At 32.9% G+C, this 19150-nt stretch overlaps 1 protein-coding gene across 1 annotated transcript; it reads left to right on the forward strand.

Moving 5' to 3' along the window:
• The first annotated feature begins 985 nt into the window (after positions 1-985).
• Positions 986-12775, forward strand: LOC117927389. The gene is made up of 2 exons (XM_034846897.1): positions 986-1922; positions 12357-12775. Exons 1-2 carry the CDS (start codon positions 1142-1144, stop codon positions 12701-12703), a joined length of 1128 nt encoding a protein of 375 aa, XP_034702788.1. The 5' UTR covers positions 986-1141; the 3' UTR covers positions 12704-12775.
• Positions 12776-19150: the final 6375 nt, after the last annotated feature.

Below are 19150 nucleotides of genomic sequence, written 5' to 3' on the forward strand. Positions count from 1 at the left end.
TGTTGGGTCACTTTCATGTCCAATCTTTGAGCTTCACATGTGAAATGACCATGGTGTCCTAACCCTCGAGTTTGGGTCATCATAAATAATTAGATATAACTTACGACAACATGAGTTTTAACATTTATTAATTTACAAACTTTTTTTTTTCTTTTATGTAGCTTTAGGCTATGAATAAATAGAATGATATCTTAATAACATAAAAGATCGACCATTATAGAAAATAAAACAAATAATGTTATAATGCACCTTATCATGAAATTTGATAAGAGAGTTCTTATGAAATTTGACATAATTAATAAGTCTTCTTACCATTCTACTTGATCTTGGCTTGTGCTAACAACATGTGTAAAATATGAAGAAATGAAAGAAGAAAGAAATTTGAAAGGGTGAGATAATTCTTTCATTCTATTAGTAGGTTTCCTATTGGGAAGAGATTTACAACATTTGAGACATACCAAAAATCATATGATCATCCACCCTAATAGAGTTTTGTAACAAACTCCTTACTTTATAGCACTAATGATATTTTTTTATAAAATAAATTATGTTTTGGTAGCTTTCTTTTGAAATATAAAATATAAAATTTAAAAGAAAATTTTAATTCAATATTTGTAGAATAGTACATGTAGCTCACATATTGGACAATGTTTTCATAATTTTGTGCATGTCCTAAGTCGTAAAAGCAGACTTTTGGAAAAAAAAAATACAACAATTTAAAATATATATATATATATATATATATATATATATATATATTTATTTATTTAAAAATGATAGTTTTTAAAACTATTTTCAAAATTAGGATATTTTTATAATATTAATTAGAAATGATTTTTTAAAGAGACAATTTGAATTTAAATATAGAAGTTGGGCTTATAAAAGTCAACATGAAAATTCAATTAAAGTTATCTAGTGGATATATATATATCTCGAAATCCTTTGTAAGTGTCAAACGCGAAATCCACCGTTCATCATGTTCCATGACCACCGCCACCGCGCATCTCATTCCGGTCCAAAGTCTCACACACGAAATCCACCATTCATTATGTTTTCATGACCACCACGCATCTCATTTACAGACCATTCAACTTTTGCTTTTCCTCTTCCGAAACACAACCCAATTGCAGAGTAAAATCAAATGGCCGCCTCCGCCGGTGCTACGGCCACCTTAGCTCCTCTACTTCTCCGAAACCTCTTCACATCGATCTTCATCTACGCGGACCAGTCTTTATTAAACTTAGCCAGAAAGTGTAAATTCCTGGAATTTCTCCGTTCCTTCCTCATCTCCACCTTCCTCTTCTTCCTGCATCTCCTCCCTTCTCTTTTTCCTCAAAACCGCACCTCCAAAGCTCCAAAAACTGATCAAAGCTACGTGGCGGCCACCGCAGCTGGCGGCGGTGGCGATTCTGGCATCGCTCGAGCACTTTCTCAGGTGCTGTCCATCGTCAGCGATATCCCCGTCAGCTCCCGCAAGTACGAAGTTGTTCGATCCTTAGCGGAGAGGCTCATCGATGAGAACCTCCAGGAGGGTTTGGAGGCTCTCCGGGAAGTCAACCGGACGGTCCTGTCGGCTTCGTTTGCGAGGACGCTTAATCAGCTTGAAGCCGCCATGGCGGAGCAGCGTGGTGGGGCGGCGGATGGGTATGGACGAGTGGACTACGGGTTGAACCGGGTTTTTAGGGCGGTTAGGTCGGCTGGTGATGTGGCGTGGAGTAGGGTTGGGTGGAGGAGGGAAGAGGTGAGCCAGAAAGGAAGTTCAGCTGAGAAGCTGGCGGCTGAGCTGCTTTGGTTGGCGCAGAAGATGGAGGCTAGTGGGAGTGGTGAGGAGGCGGTCTGTTTGTGGGCATCGGCTTCTAATCTGGCTTGGCTCGCGCTCTCAGCTGAGGCGCGACTACAGGGCTCGTTAGTCAAGGTCTCAGGTACGCAGTTTTACAATTCTATGGTTGAGGAGGATATTTTGAAAATTGGATTTTATTCCTCTGTGCCGCGGCTGCATTTTTCACCATTGCAAACTCACTCCTATTTGAATAGTGCCAAATAGTTGGCCACAATCAAAAGGTCCGCATGTGTCGATACTCCTAGGACAAGTTTGCTGGGGCTATTTTAACTTTTGCAGCAATTTTAAAAAATAATTATTAAAAAATGGTAGTTGAAATTTTTTTTTATAGATCTACGACAACTTTGGCCATTGCCACGCGGAAGGTGTCTTTTGAAGAGACACCTTTCACAATTTTCAAAATCATGATACATATTTAAAAGAATTGAATTTAAGTTAAATGTGTCTTTTGAAGAGACATTTTCTATGATTTCAAAAAATTGGATTTATATTAAAGGTGTCTTTTGAAAAGATATTTTCCATGTGGCAAAAAATCCAATATGTATTAAAGGTCTCTTGAAAAGACACCTTTCAAAATTTGACAAATTTGAATATCTCATGAATTTGATTTTAAAGTTAAAGATGTCTCTTGAAGAGACACCTTCCACAATTCATAAAAAATTTAATTTATACAAAATGTGTCACTTGAAGAAACACTTTCCACAATTCCACAATTCCATAAATTTCAATATATACTAAAGGTGTCTCTTCAAGAGACACCTTCTACAATTCCAAAAAATTGGATTTATACTGAAAGGCCACCATGATAGAGGCTACGTTGTGGAAAGTGTCTCTTCAAGAGACACCTTCAGTATAAACCCAATTTTTTTTTAAATTGTGGAAGAGACACCTTTCACAATTCCCAAAAAATGGAATTATACTGAAGGTGTCTCTTCGAAGAGACACCTTCTATAATTTTAAAAAAAATTGGGTTTATATTGAAAGTGTCTCTTCAAGAGACACTTTCCATAATTTTCATACACCGTAGAAAATTTCAAATTTATGTTGAAGAGAGACATCTTTAGCTTTAAAATCATTTCCATAATTTTTAATACATATTGGATTTTGTGGAATTGTGGAAAGTGTCTTTTCAAGAGTCACCTTTAATATAAATCTAATTTTTTTGAATTGTAGAAAGTGTCAAGAGACACCTTTAGTATATATTGGAATTTGTGGAATTGTGGAAAGTGTCTCTCCAAGTGACACCTTTTGTATAAATTAAAATTTTTAGGAATTGTAGAAGGTGTCTCTTTAAGAGACACCTTTAATGCATATTGGATTTTTTGTCACGTGGAAAGTGTCTTTTCAAAAGACACCTTTAATATAAATCCAATTTTCTGGAATTGTAGAAGGTGTCTCTTCAAGAAATACCTTTAGCTTAAATTTAATTCTTTTAAATATGTATCATGATTTTGAAAATTGTGGAATGTGCCTATTCAAAAGACACATTCCACATGGCTAAAACTGCCGTAGATCTATCAATATTTTCCCAACTACCATTTTTTAATAATTATTTTTAAAAATTGCTGCAAAAGTTAAAAAAGCCCAAGTTTGCTATGACTTCTTAAATCACAATAGGATGAAAAATTTCAAGGTAATATAATGATAGATATTAAACTCTAGGGTTATTGAATGTATATAATAAGATTTAAGATATCAAATTAGGGTACAAATGAATCATACCAAAGTATAAGGATGCAAATATTTCAAGATATATACCCGACATCATCTAATTTAGTGAAGCTTTTCGATATTTATAAAAAAAGAGTATATTTCAATATTATAAAACCAATCACACATAAAAATACATGAGATTTTAATGTGGTTGACCCACTTCTTATTTCTACACTCTTGATCACGAGCCTAATCACTCTACCAGGCGCCTCTTATTCATTTTCTTATCTCTGTCCACCGTGCGTAGCCTTTACTATCCCATCTTCATCTCATAACCTTTTCTCCCTTATAAGATTTGATATTTATAAAAATATTCCTAATAACTTTCTTTATTCTACAAAGAAATTCAAGATTATAGTTATATATGAATATAAAACATATTCTATATATATATATATATATATATATATATATATATATATATCAATTAAAAATTTAATACGCTTTCTAACAATCTCTATCTTGAATCAAATTCCATTAATTCAATCTTCAATTTCTGTATGATGCACACTTTGAGGAAACTTGTCTTAACTAAATCCTTACTCCACACAACTTCCTTGTGTGTCACACTCTTCTCCTATATCATAGTTCCTGTCTTGCACCATGGTATTATTGTGTGTCATAATCCCCCCATGTGTTGTAAATTTAAATCATTCAAATACTTCATTGTTTTGACCTTCAAGATCTAATAAGTATATAAGAGGAATCACACTTATTCTTAATAATGAAAACATGTTTCTTGTATCACATTCCAATTCTAGGAGAACTTATTCCACTTTCAATCAAACTTCATTTTTATAATAATTTATTATACTTTGTTTTCTTTGACTCTTCCAAAAATCTTCAACCAAAGCTTTGATATCAATTTGTTGTGACAATGAAAGCTTCAACACAAACATGTTAATGTAAGAGCACAAAGATAAAACTAACCACACATAAAATATACATGAGGTTTTAATGTCGTTCGATTAGCCATACCTACATCTATAGATGATAGAAATTATTCCACTATATAATAGATAATGTTACAGAGGACAAAAACTAAATACAACTATTGGATCCTGAAACTTCCCATACTTCTCTACTCATGGTGTTTCCATACTCCATATACCTATACCCTGAACCATGAGTTTCCTCACTCCATTGAGTGTCTCTTATTTTTTCTCAAGTTTTTATTTACCATATATAATATTCATAAGCCTATATCTATCTTATAACTCTTTCCCTCATAACCTAAAATATTTATAGAGATATTCCTATTAATTTTCCTTAATCTATAAGAAAAACTAATATTATAATAAGATAAGAATATAGGAACTATTTTATATAATACTCTTTGAGAAAACGAATCTATGCTTTGAGAATTTGAGACACTTTGCAACACTCTTAGTTATGGAAATATTAACCTTTAATGATCAAACTTGCAGTCTATTTATTTTCAAATGGGAAGGGAACATTTCAATTAATCATGAGCTAATTAAAGTAGATTTACAATTTACATATTGTAATTTTGTTAAAAAAAAAAATTATTTCTATACATATAAGATTAAGTGAATTGGAGATTATTTTGATTTTTTAATTAAACATTTCCTCATTACAAATCTCAATCATGGCCAATAATGTGAATCCCAATTTGATTAATTATCTATTTCTTTTATTGGAACAAAATAAAATCATTAGAATAAATATGTCGATTTTCTATCTATGAATCATCTGATGGAGTTGTGGGAGTCTATACTAGTTTCCTCAAGGCAATCTCTAAGACCAATCTAAGGCAATTATCTTTAAAATGTATCATAAATGAATGTCAAGGTTGATTTACTAATTTAAAGAATAGAATTAATTATCTTCTCAATGTAGATTATATATATATATATATATATATATATATATATATATATATATATATATATATATATATATATATATATATATATATATGTATAAATTCAATCATTCCAAATCTCTTATTTCATGCAAGTCTAGCTTTTAGGTTGAAATTTTATGTAACAGTGACCGAAGAACTATCCATCTTAGAACTGGAAAATAGTGATTATGATAATTGAAATTAATGCACATATAAGAATCTGATGAATTGTGAATGGACCTTTGTCAAAATTTCATATCTAAGAAAATACCGGTCAAGTATCTTTATGAGGGACCTAGTTTCTATGATAAGTGATTCCTAACTTTTTGGGACAATTCCTTGGCCACTTTTCTTTCATTTCAACCCATATCCTATCCAACTTACCAATCCTCATAAAATCCAAAACTTATTACTATATCTTTTCTACCAAGTTTCCACTTAAGTTGGCTTAAAGATAGTAAGATTATGATTAACCTTGAACAAGAAAAATGTTAACATTAATCAATTATAAGGAAAGATCAACTAGTGCGAAAAAAACAAAAAAATAGTGCATCTAAGCTACTCCAAATAAATTGGCTAGAAACCTAGAAAGTGATGTATGATTCTAAGCTAGATAGGTCTCCAAATAGTTATGAACTAAACAATGCCGTTGCTTAAATAACATCATTCCTAGAACATTAAAAGATCTGAATCTTGAGTTACACTTTAATATAAATGTCCTAGGTATAGCTCCTTGAGTTAACAAGCTTAGCGGGTTGGATAAGAAACACATAATCTAGTATGATAGAAGGAGACATACATAGGTACAAAATATTACTAAAAATGAACAACCGGCCATCCATATCTAATGCAAATATAAAAATGCAACGACATGGAATGTCAAAGTGCTTAGCCTTATGACTAACAATATCTATCTAAGACTAGAAATGAAATCTAGAATAAGGGCTAAATGTCCAAAGCATAGTCCAATTCATTAAAAACCAAAGCTACTACCCCTTAACTTGGAAGTGACTATACATTAAGACTTTATATTATCAATTCAAGTTCATCGTTTTTAAAAATGATTAGAGACTGTAATCTTATATTCTTGATCATGGAATTACCTAGAAAGGGGAGGTGGGGGTGAATGGGTAGTCCTTTAAACATTATGTCTAAATGGAATAACTTAAATTAGTAACTTTTAATCCTATTTCAAATTGATTAAAATATTATGTCATTTTGGTTATCCCTTTGAAAATTGATATGTGCCTTGATAATCCAAGAAAGTTCATTGAAACATAACACACTAGATATACATGGATTACCTACAAGCTTGCCTTAACCTGTATAGGAGAAACACTATAACTTTGTCAACCAATGAACATTCATTAAATAAGAAAGAATTGTACACAACTTTATTCATACTAGATGCTTCTAGCTCACAAGTCTTAATAAACCATTACATAGACATATTTTTCATGTTTGTGATGCAACACATCCTATGCTGCTTATAAGATCGCCTTAAAATCATAGTGAGATTTGATGACTCAAATTGTAAACCTCTTGACTACTAGGAAGTTTGAATTACTCAATTTCTTGCTCGGATTAAGTAGGGTGCATACAAACTATCCTAGGCTTCTCTAAATCTAACATAGTGAAAAAATAATAGTTTAAAAAACCATAAACATATTAGATTTAGAGATTAAAGTTTCATACCTATGATCTGGATGTCCCTAGATCAGTTTTCCTCTACTAAAGACTTTGAAACCATGGTGGTCGTCATAGAACTTGTCTACCGAATGATCTTCCTTCCAATTTCTCCCTTTATGGGTCTTAGCATGAGAGAAGAGTGGGCTTCTCTCTATCTCTAAAAAGTGGCTACGATTCTTTTCTATTGAATTTCAGAAAATTAAATAGTAAGCCTGAACCCCTAACCCCTAAGAGGGTTTATACTTCCATGTGGGCTTAACTTTTATCTTTTGTGGAACTCATAATGCACCTAAGGCATCTACAATGCAAGTGATATAGGTTGAATACTCACATCACTATCAATGTATGAAAAGGATAGATAGGGGACAATGAAGATTAACTTTGTTACATCATGTCTTGCTTTTAGGGGCTCAATCCTAACAAATTCTTACTAGCCCTAAAAGTAGATTAGGCATCGTAGAAAGAGTCTATTCCATAGTCACACCGCCTTTATTAACTATCTCACATAAAATGTAGTACTTCCTGTCTATGCATGTTCTCTTCTAGCGGTAATTTGGTTCTTTAGACTAGGATAGTGATTGTTATCATATAACAACATCTTGGACGATACAACCAAGGAAACTACCCTTAAGCCAAATGACTTCATTTGTTGCTTCAAAAGTAGTAACAAATACCACTTAGAGTATACACAAACCTAGAGGTAAACATGTGAGAGTCCTCATTAGACTAAAAGTCTAATTCTCGATATCCAAGGAGTACCAAATCAAGGCAAAGATTCACAAGCATATATTCTCTTGTTCTCCCAAGATACTTGAGTGCTCGACATTTGCCCAATGTTCCGATCTTGGATTGGATTAATATATACTCACTATTCCTACAACAAAGCAAATAACTAATCTAACACATATCACATACATAAGATTACCCATTGTAAAAGCATAAGGTTTTACCTTAATGTGATTTCTCTCTTCAGATGTCCATGGACATTGATCCTGAGAAAGACAACTCCAAACCTGAGGGTAGGAAAGCCATCCTAGAGTCCTACACCATGCACTTTACCAAATGTTTATTAATGTAGGAGGCATGACACAATTTTCCTATTTTTGAAATTCTACAAGACCTTAATCCTAAGAATATATTGCACCCCTTCTAGATTTTCATCTAGAAGTAGGCAACCAGATCTTGATTGATGACAACATCGATTCCTACATCATTCTTACGAGATCTGAGAGCATCACCATGCTTCCTAGCATCCTGTTGTACACACAAGGTCCTTTGTTATGAAAGTATCAAATTGTTGTATCTTATAAATGAGATGCACCACAATGGATGAGAGTACTATGATAGAATTGTGTATGACTACTATTGAAAACGTTTTCTATAGTCAAAATAATATTTCTAACTGTAACCTTTAGCTACAACCTTAGCCAGATAAGTCTCAAGCTTTTTCCATATACTTCTCTATTCCTCTTGTAGATTAGCTTACACTTATGGGTTTTATCCATTTAGGTGCTTTTGTAGGAACCCTAATTATGTTAAAATACAAGGATTCTAACTATCATTTCATATCTCTTTTCCAAGTATGAGCATCAACATTGCTCATTGCTTATCATAATATGTAGGATAAAAATCTTCCATTATGATAAGACACTCATGTGCTAGAAGTAATAGGATTGACATTTCTCTATTAAAGGGAAAAACCTGGAGTTTTCTATTTCCTAAACCTGGATCTCTCTGTTTCCTAAACTCAGATCAAGTTAGGAACACGTTTAACTATCCTAAGCTATTCTAAATCCAATGTACAATGAAAAAAATTGTGTTTTTTAAACTTAAAAAGGATTCAAAAAGTGCTAATGAAAAACATACCTTAGATTTAGATGCTCCTGATTTGAATCCACACATGAACATGAAGAATGAAGTTCTAGAAGTCTTGGAAGCTCGGAGTCTTCTACTAGATGACTTGAACCTTGATCTTAACACACTTCAGGTAGGGATGGATGAGAGGGTGGAGACTATGAATTTTTTTTTTCTCTCTTTGGAGGTGGAAGATGACTTTTTAGAAAAAAAACTATGGAAAAGTTATGGACAGCCCTAACCCTAACCCTTAGGGGGTATTTATAGGGTTCCCCATTGCGCTCAACCATTGGGCTTAAGTGTCTTTAGCCCACTAAGGGCTTAGGCCACTTAATCTAGCTCAAAGTGAATCATAATCGATTAATTAATCTAATAAGATCTACTAATTAATCAATTAACTCAATCCAAAGACTTTGTTCACTTATCCCTATGCAATCTTACGTAATTACCAAAACACCCTTATGCACAAAAGTGAACCTATAACAAATCTGACCCGCATAATCCATACAAACAAGGTATATGAGCTTGGAGCAAGGATCATTGGAAACTATAGGAGTATTGACTCCCTTAGAATCCAATTCAAAAATCAATTCAACATCATACTATCACCCCTCCTTCTCTTAAATCCTTCATGTGAAAGTTGGACTATTGGAATATCTTATTCTTATAGATGACCTCTATGCTAGTTTCAAGAATCAACATCTCATACATACAAGCAAATGATGACATGTGTTATCCCTAAGTTTGTTGTAGATATCATCATCATTAATGGAAAATCCATTAGATACTAACACGTGATCAAACTTTTTGTGTCACTATTTAGGTTCCATTTTAATATATATATATATATATATGGACTTAACTAGCTTACGCACCTTTTGCTCATCTCCAAGAACCACATAACATAACCCTCAAATTAATTCATATAGATTTCCTCTTTTAATTCATTATTCGAGACCATAGTTTTGACATCCATCTGGTGTATCAATAGCTTTCATAGTTTATGAATGAAATCTAAAACTAACAATACTCTATATATATTTCTTTTTTTATATCTTTTGGCAACCACCCATGCCTTAAACTTTTCTATTATCCCATTTGGTTTTAATCTTGTTTTAATATCCATTTACAACCTACTATGTTTGGACTAAGAGGTATATGTACCACTTCCCAAGTATGGTTAGACAAAATTGATTCGATTTCATTATCATGCCCTATTTCCAAAAGGGTGCATCAAGAATAGACACTGCTTCTTTATAGGTCTTACAGTCCTTATCTATTAAGAAAGTATAGAAATCATTTCCAAAGTTTATTTCTTTCCTATCTCATTTACTTTTTAATTCATTTTTTCATAATGTTTCATTAGATTCATTATTAATTGATTTCCAAAGTTGATCTTCTCCATTAGTTTTGATAAGATAGATAACCTCTATAAAATCCTTATAATTTGTTTCTATTGGTGTTCATTTCCACTAGGTTACTATTTGATTTGATGACTAAGAATCTATATATTGCATTATTTTCAAAATATCACATGAATATCACATCAAAGGTTTATGACCTAGTTTTCATTTCCTAGGCTTAGGTAAGAGAATCTTTCCAAGGGACTTCCATACTTTTGAGGCTATATTGGCTATATGACCCTTCCATAACTTGTATGGTGTTTTTTAAGTTTTCTTGTAGGCCTTCCTATTTTGAATTTAAATGGAGGATAACTTCCCCCCACAAGTTCTATAGTGTTGCTAAACTTATTGACATGACATTCATGAACTCATATTTTCCTCACTTATTTGCTCTAAGTCTTTAAATCTTCTTACATTGTTAATTTTGTACTTTAGTTCTATATTTATGAAAGCTTCACAATGACATATACTTCACACATATTAAATTAGGTAAAGAGTTAAGGTTTCCTACAAGCTACTATGATATGGGTTAATCTATTGGAGAAACAAGTACTTTAACCAATATTAAGAACTTTTCACACTAGGACAACACTTAAATAATAGTGGGTATGGGGGATTACTATAAAGCATGCACTAGCCCCTTGTAACAAAATAAATAAATAAAATCCATTGAGGATTGCATCTAAAACAATAAAATTCAATAAGGATTTGGTTCATTTAACATGAACATTGTAATTGTCATCCTGCTTTTCCATGCCACATTCATTTGTATGTAAATCTTGACAGTGGAGATATTATGCAACATGAATATTCCTCCAAATAGTTTTATTCTAGTTCCAAATGATGAATTAGAATAATTGAAATAGTTGAGATTCATGCACAAACATATATTTTTAGTTTTAAAGAGACATCCTATTTGGAAATATGCCATACCTCATTTGATCTCTAAAAAAACCACAAACAAGGAGCCTATGATCGTAATGAACTACGAACAAACTTTCTTATGAAATTTTGAACAAACAAGGAGCCCAAAGGTTCCCTTATCATAGTATCAAAAACTTGTCTTGGAACTTTAGTTGGTAATACCGCTTTAAAGTTCATAGTAAAAAACATCATGAAATTGTTAGGCTACACATGTTGTCTATTTACAAAATTATTTATGGTTATGAAGGAAGAAATGTCAAATTGGCTTTAAACCAACCCAAGCCAAATAGTAATTTTGTAATATAAGAGAAATAATCTAAAAGTTTCAAAGAACCTCAAGCTAAGGATGCCAAATTCCTAAAGAGGAATGAGAAAAGGATAAAAGAACTTATTTAAAAAGGATTGCTAAGATGTTGGTGCCATTAAATATTTGTGCATTTCTGCTTGATGAGGTAGAAGATATGATTAAAACCTTGTTTAGTTTAATCTAGAAAATAAGTAAAAATTTGGATTATTTGATTTAAAGGACCACTAAAACAAGATTTTGGAATAATGAGCTCCTTTTTTTGAAAGCAGAAAATATAACTTTTTTTTTTTGAATAAAATACCATTCACCAATTTTTTATTTCCATCGTTTATCAAACACTTTTTGTATAAAACGTTTAAGGGTAAAAATGTTAAAATAGATTTATATGTGCAATTTTCAATACATGGATTTTTTTCTCCAAATCTGGGTATTGTCTCATCCTTTTTAATCAAATGTTTCTAAAATTTTATTCATATGGTTGTAGAATATGGAAGAAAAAAACCTTTGCATATGACCACCTCATTCAGTTGTTGATTAAAGAGTGTTTTCTTCAACATTTATATCATACACGAGATAATGGTGCTTGTCATAACTTAACTTCCCGCCATGTTATTTTTGTTTAATTTGAATTCATTGTTTTTTTCTTAATGAGAAAAACATTACTTTTTTTTTTTTTTTTTTTTTTTATCATGGAGTTGGTGTTAAAGGTTAAATTAAATTTACTATAACTAAATTTATCTATTCATTTTTTAATTGTAGCACATTTGTTCAAGCAAGCAAAAGAAATGGGAGGAGAAGAAGAGGAGAACATCAAGAAAGAGCAACGAAGGCAAACAAACATGAAGATGCTAATGTCTTGGCTTCCATTATTATGTCGAGGAAGCAATGGCATTGATACACCAGTGTTGAGCATTAGTGAAAGAGCAGAGCTTGAAAAAGTATTGGAGGATATTATAGAGATGTTGGAGCAAGAAGAAGAGCAAGAGAAAGTGTTATCTTTGTGGCTCCACCACTTCACATACTGCCCTTCTTCTGATTGGCCTAACCTCCTTGCTTCCTATACTCGATGGTGCACCGCTTCTCGCAAACTTATACTCCTTCATTGAAACTAATCAAGGTTTATTAAAAATAATGTAAGTTCTTTATTAATTAAGTAAACAATGATGCATCTCTCTCTCGCTTTCTCTCTCTCTTTCTCTCTCTCTCTCTCTCTCTCTCTCTCTCTCTCTCTCTTTCTCTCTTTATATATATATATAGATATAATTAAAACTACTCATATGGTTGTTCCTTATTTTTAGTAGATAATGAATATTTTAGTAACTGAACTTTCCCTGAATGGTAGTTAAGCTCAAATATAGAGCATTGTGAAAGCCACTTATTAATGCAATAATTTAGGTTGACAATTTTGCTCTAAAGATCATTGGTTCAAAATTACTTTACTAACACTTACACTTATATGTGACATGTTTGAGTTAAAGGTATTGAAATTGAAACTTAGTTAAGTATGTTTTGAGTTTTAATTTAGGATAAGATAATGACATTATAAAATTCATATTTAAGGTGTAATTGGGAATGATAAACAAGCAATGGATATTTGAAAGTGACAAAAGCATGCAAAACAAAGAAATTGACATTGTACCCTTGAACCTCCAATAGGAGATGCACATGCACCCTAGGGTACTCAAAGGCCACCATAAAGGGTGCCAAGCAACTCATAACTATTTAGTTCCATTATTTCTTTTGAAAACTATAGAAAATTTTCTAATTTTATAAAAAAGCTGTCTCCTTGAATAGAATGGATAAAAATCCAATGGTATAGAAACTAAACTAAAAAATCTCATTTGGAGAGATAAAAAAGAAAGCCTTGAAAATCCATAGGGCATCCATTATTCTACTTTAGTTCCTAAATTCTAAAAAAAAAAAATAAATAAAGTTTTTTCTAATTTGAAAGTGCTTTTGACGAGGAAAGAAAAAGGTTGAAGATTCAAGCCATTGAGCCTCAATACTCAGTTGATTCACTAAGGAGCATGATGGTATATTTCATCATGAACGTAAAGAAGGCATGATAGAACACATGGTTTCTATAATCAATTAGTTGATTGATTTCAATCAAATGACTAATTAATTGAGCAATCAAAGAGGATTATTATTTGATTAAGTCTATTAAGGCATAATTGATAAATCATGAGAAGGAGATTGATTTCAGTCTACATCTAATTGATTCAGCCAATCAAGGAGGCAATGATTATTTGATTGAGCCTATTAAGGAATTTCTTGGTAATCAAAATGAGAATCAAGTCTTAAATTTGGTCAACAAATATGGTAATTTTTGTCTCCATAAAAAAAAAAAAGAAAAAAAAACTATATGCATGCACTTTTCTAACGACCCCCCATAGTGTACATGAGTGAAAGAAATAATAGATGATAACTAAAGGAACAATATACGAGAATCTAATGCATTAGAATTGGTGCCCTTGGGATATTAACTAGTTGTAGGATAATTAGGTTGTGACTCAGAAATCTAGTGAAAATTAAATTTTATATGAATGGATATTTCTTTATATGAGATAGAGAACCTATTATCCATTTTTTTTTCTAGAAAGCTCTAAAGAACCTACCTAAGTTTTTATAAAAAGTAGCCCCACTTCCGCTCTCACATTGGTGAATCTATCATGTGTGTCTTACAATTATTTATAGCACCCATAAGGGATATGGCATTCATTAAGAATACGTAATTAACCTCAAACTTTATAAATTATGTTTCACCCACAACTTAAGGATGAGCTCTCAAATATAGGTAACTGATACAATAATTCATAGTCAATAAATGTCTTGTTATCACCTATATGAACCTATTTCCTATGAGCTCCATTGATGTTGGTTGGATTACAATCACTCTTGACTTATGTATTAGGCATAAACTTCACCCCCCTTGATGTTTTTACCGCTAATTTCCCACATAGTAGTTTATTTAGAAGATAACAAAATTTAACTTTAATCTAAAAGAATCCAATGTTGTATCGTAAGCATATTGTTCTTTCAATTAAATATCTTGTCCTTAGCCTTGGCTTTTGTAGCTTGACTATTAGAGACTTCTAAGAAGCTACTCATTCTCAAGGGTAAGGACATACCCATTAGTGGATATCTTCTCATTTGAAGAAAAGGTCTAATAAATATCATTATACCCTTTGAATATATTTGAAATTTTACTATACCTAGACCACGGTTAATAGTTCCTCTCAAGTGCTTAATTACATTGTAGATGACATTCTAATGGTCATAGTTAGAACTCTAGGTGAATTGACTCAATCTAATCACCATATAGGTAATGTTGGGTCTAGTATAGTTGTTAAGTACACTAGATATCCAATGATTTGATCATACTCTACTTGGGAAATACTATGTTCTCTTTTTATTTTTCAACTATGAGTTGGGATCATAAGGAGTTGGAATAGACTTATTGTCAAAGTGTTCAAACTTCCTTAGGATTTTTCAGCATTGAACTCTTGACAAAGTTTAAACCCATTATGTGTTTTAGTTATCTTGATCCCTAGAATCACCCCTCCCTCTCTTAAATCCTTCATGTGAAAGTTGGACTATTGGAATCTCTTATTCTCATAGATGACCTCTATGCTAGTTTCAAGAATCAACATCTCATACATACAAGCAAATGATGACATGTGTTATCCCTAAATTTGTTGTAGATATCATCATCAATAATGGAAAATCCATTAGATACTAACACGTGATCAAACTTTTTATGTCACTATTTAGGTTCCATTTTAATATATATATGGACTTAACTAGCTTACGCACCTTTTGCTCCTCTCCAAGAACCACATAACATAACCCTCAAATTAATTCATATAGATTTCCTCTTTTAATTCATTATTTGAGACCATAGTTTTGACATCCATATGGTGTATTAATAGCTTTCATAGTTTATGAATGAAATCTAAAACTAACAATATTCTATATATATTTCTTTTGTTTATATCTTTTGGCAACCACCCATGCCTTAAACTTTTCTAATATCCTATTTGGTTTTAATCTCGTTTTAATATCCATTTACAACCTACTATGTTTGAACTAGGAGGTATATGCACCACTTCCCAAGTATGGTTAGACAAGATTGATTCGATTTCATTATCATGCCCTCTTTCCAAAAGGGTGCATCAAGAATAGACACTGCTTCTTTATAGGTCTTACGATCCTTATCTATTAAGAAAGTATAGAAATCATTTCCAAAGTTTATTTCTTTCCTATCTCATTTACTTTTTAATTCATTTTTTCATAATGTTTCATTAGATTCATTTTTAATTGATTTCCAAAGTTGATCTTCTCCATTAGTTTTGATAAAATAGATAACCTCTATAAAATCATTATATTTTGTTTCTATTGGTGTTCATTTCCACTAGGTTACTATTTGATTTGATGACTAAGAATCTATATATTGCATTATTTTCAAAATATCACATGAATATCACATCAAAGGTTTATGACCTAGTTTTCATTTCCTAGGCTTAGGTAAGAGAATCTTTCCAAGGGATTTCCATACTTTTGAGGCTATATTGGCTATATGACCCTTCCATAACTTGTATGGTGTTTTTAAAGTTTTCTTGTAGGCCTTCCTATTTTGAATTTAAATGGAGGATCACTTCCCCCCACAAGTTCTGATTACTACTCAAAAAGTGCTATTAGACAGTTTGTAATTAACTCTTTTAAACACTTTTGAGTAGTAGTTATTACCTTTTAACTCAATTAGCATGTTAAGGACCCTTACAATCGTTTCTAATCAAATTGTGTAAGCTTTGGTGCTTTTGATAGTAATTTGATCACCAAAACAATCCAAGATTAAGGAGAGGTCTATGGAATCCATGGCAAAGTAATTGGAAGCTCATTTACATGAAGAACTCAAGCTTTGGAGCTTTGTAGTCCTTTGCCAATTACAAATCAAGAATGCAAGGATGAAAGCAACATGAAGAATTCAAGAGGACATCAACTGTTTGACACTTTTAAAGCACTTTCAAGAGCCTAATTGATGCATACCTTATGTCGTTTCGAAGCTCGGGAAGTCAGCAAGCCAACGCTTTAAACGGTGCGCAAATCGGAGTTGAAATGAAGAAGTTAGAGCCATTGGAAGCCGATCACACCAAGCTGAAGGCCAATTTCACAGCGCTGCGAAATCAGCCTTTGGCTGCGTTGTAAGATGTTTTTGCATCGATTACATGAAACAATGTGTTTGAACTTAACTTACCAATAACAAGCTCTAGGCGAATCATACCAATAGCTCGTTCTCCTCCTTGATTAAAGCCATGGATCATTAGGCGACTCCTAGTTAGTTATTTCGTAGCAATCCCGAGTCATTTCATTGTTGTTTTGGGCATGATATTTACTGCAGACCCTCCATCAATTAAGATGCGAGTGATATTTTGTTCCCGTATGTACCCGGTAACAAACAAAGGTCGATTATGTGGTTTTGACCCTAACCAAAGGTCTTCATTGGTAAAGGTGATGGCTGCACAATATTTGACACAATTGTGGCTTTCATCCTGAAGTCTTTTTACCCCATTTATTTTGGTGGCATAGAGTGTTGGATTCTTAAGTACTTGAATCAACGCATTTCACATCTCATTAGGAAGTTGTAACATTTCGTGGCTATTAAATAGTGAGGGTAGGTGTTGTAAGCTTGCTACTACCCCTTCTTCTTCCTTAGTTTTTCTTGACTCAACACCAAGAATGCTTTCCTCATCTTCATATAATCCCTATTCTTTTGAAGTCTCATTGCAAGAGACCATATGAGTTGATATTGTCACCCTTTTATCAAAGAACCCTAGGGGGAAGTATTCCCCTAAGGTGATAGGGGTGATGAGTTTCTGGACCAAAAGGTCGTCTATTTGTACAATCGCTTGTTTTCTCTTAGGATTCTTTTTTTCTTTCTTCTTTAGGTGTTGTTAAGTATTCCACTCATGTCATCCCCTCCTAGGAAGGTTAGGGCATAAATACGACACTTGCTTCTTGCAAGGTCTTTTTTGTGTCACCAATGTCCAACCTTCTTCATCATATGACATTGATTTATTATCAGGGCAAAGGTGAAGAAAGCTATCCTGACATGATACTTGTGTTTGCTTTGGTTTCGGTGACTTGTATTGAATAGTATTGGAACATGCCCCCAGTGTCTTAAGTGAGGCATGTAATGGAATAGGATCAAATGACCCAAATGTGATTGTAGCATGATTTACCTCTACTATTTCATCTAGATCTAAATGAATTCTTCTTTACTTTTCAAGTTTCATTATGACATCTTTTAAAATGAAACATTTCTCCATAGGATGACTAACAATTTGATGGTAATGATAGTAATTTGGATCATTAACACGACCCATTTCTTCAGGACGTTTGCACTTAGGTAACTCAATAACCTTTTTCTAGAGCAAGTCTTCCAACATGTTAGGCACATCAGATTCAGGGAAAGGATACTTCTTCTCCTTTAATTCTTTCAAGGTGAATCGATGGCTCTCATTTTCCTGGGTTAGTCCACCCTCTTTTAACTCTTTCTTTTTATCTCTTGTTGAGATTTTGATGGGGACCATATTTATCGTCATTGACTCTTGGATGGGTTTCTTTGAGGTCCTGTCACTTATTTTCCCATCATGTCTCACTTTTTGTCAATCAACGGTAAGGTCCTTCTTAAAACCATGGTTAGCTATGCTGAGCTCCATGTCATGTGCTCGACTAGTTAATTCTTTAAAGGTATGGGGTCATATCCCTTGGAGAATGTATAAGAGACCCTAATGCATTCCTTATATGCACGTCTCCATGGTTAATACCTTAAATAATCTATCTTTGCAATCAAAGCTTAAGGAACCCCAATGGTTGATATAGTCTACAACTGGCTCGTCTTTCCATTGCTTAGTGTTAGTAAGCTCCATCATGCTTATAGTTAGTCGGGTGCTATAGAAACGATTGAGGAATTCACATTCCATTTGGTCCCAACTATTGATACACTCAAGCGTAAGATCTATGTACCAATCGAAAGCATTCCCTCGGAGAAAATGACCGAATTGTTTAACTAATAAGTCACCATCTGTACTTGTATTGTTACAAGTTTCAACAAAATTGGCAACATGTTGTTTTGGATTTTCTTTCTCGTCAAATGATTGAAATTTTGGAGAATAATCCATAGGCATACGTAGGATATCAATCCTCTTAGTGTAAGGTTTAGAGTACATCAGCATACTTTGTGAGGGTCCACCGTACTACGCTCTAATGGTGTTAGTTATCATGTTCCGAAATTGTTGGACATATAATGACGCCACATAGGCATATTCCGCCATTTGTCTCTCAACTTGCATTGTCCTATACGCATGTGCTGCATCATCAAGAGGAGATGCAACATTCAGAAGGTGGTTGAGTCCTTGACTTAACTCATCCATATTTTGTACTTGTGCCTCAACCTTGTTTATGAGGGAAGCTATCTGCATATCCTTCTCTTTAACCCTCTTGGTGAGTTTAGCTATGACGTGAGCCATCTCTGCTAATTGTTCCTCTAT

The sequence above is a fragment of the Vitis riparia genome, chromosome 12 (assembly GCF_004353265.1).
Source record: "Vitis riparia cultivar Riparia Gloire de Montpellier isolate 1030 chromosome 12, EGFV_Vit.rip_1.0, whole genome shotgun sequence".
Lineage (NCBI taxonomy): Eukaryota > Viridiplantae > Streptophyta > Magnoliopsida > Vitales > Vitaceae > Vitis > Vitis riparia.

Coding starts and splice junctions, on each gene's coding strand:
- LOC117927389 (XM_034846897.1), top strand. CDS start 1,142: ATGGCCGCCTCCGCCGGTGCTACGGCCACCTTAGCTCCTCTACTTCTC. Junction 1,923..12,356: donor CTCGTTAGTCAAGGTCTCAG/GTACGCAGTTTT, acceptor TTTTAATTGTAG/CACATTTGTTCAAGCAAGCA.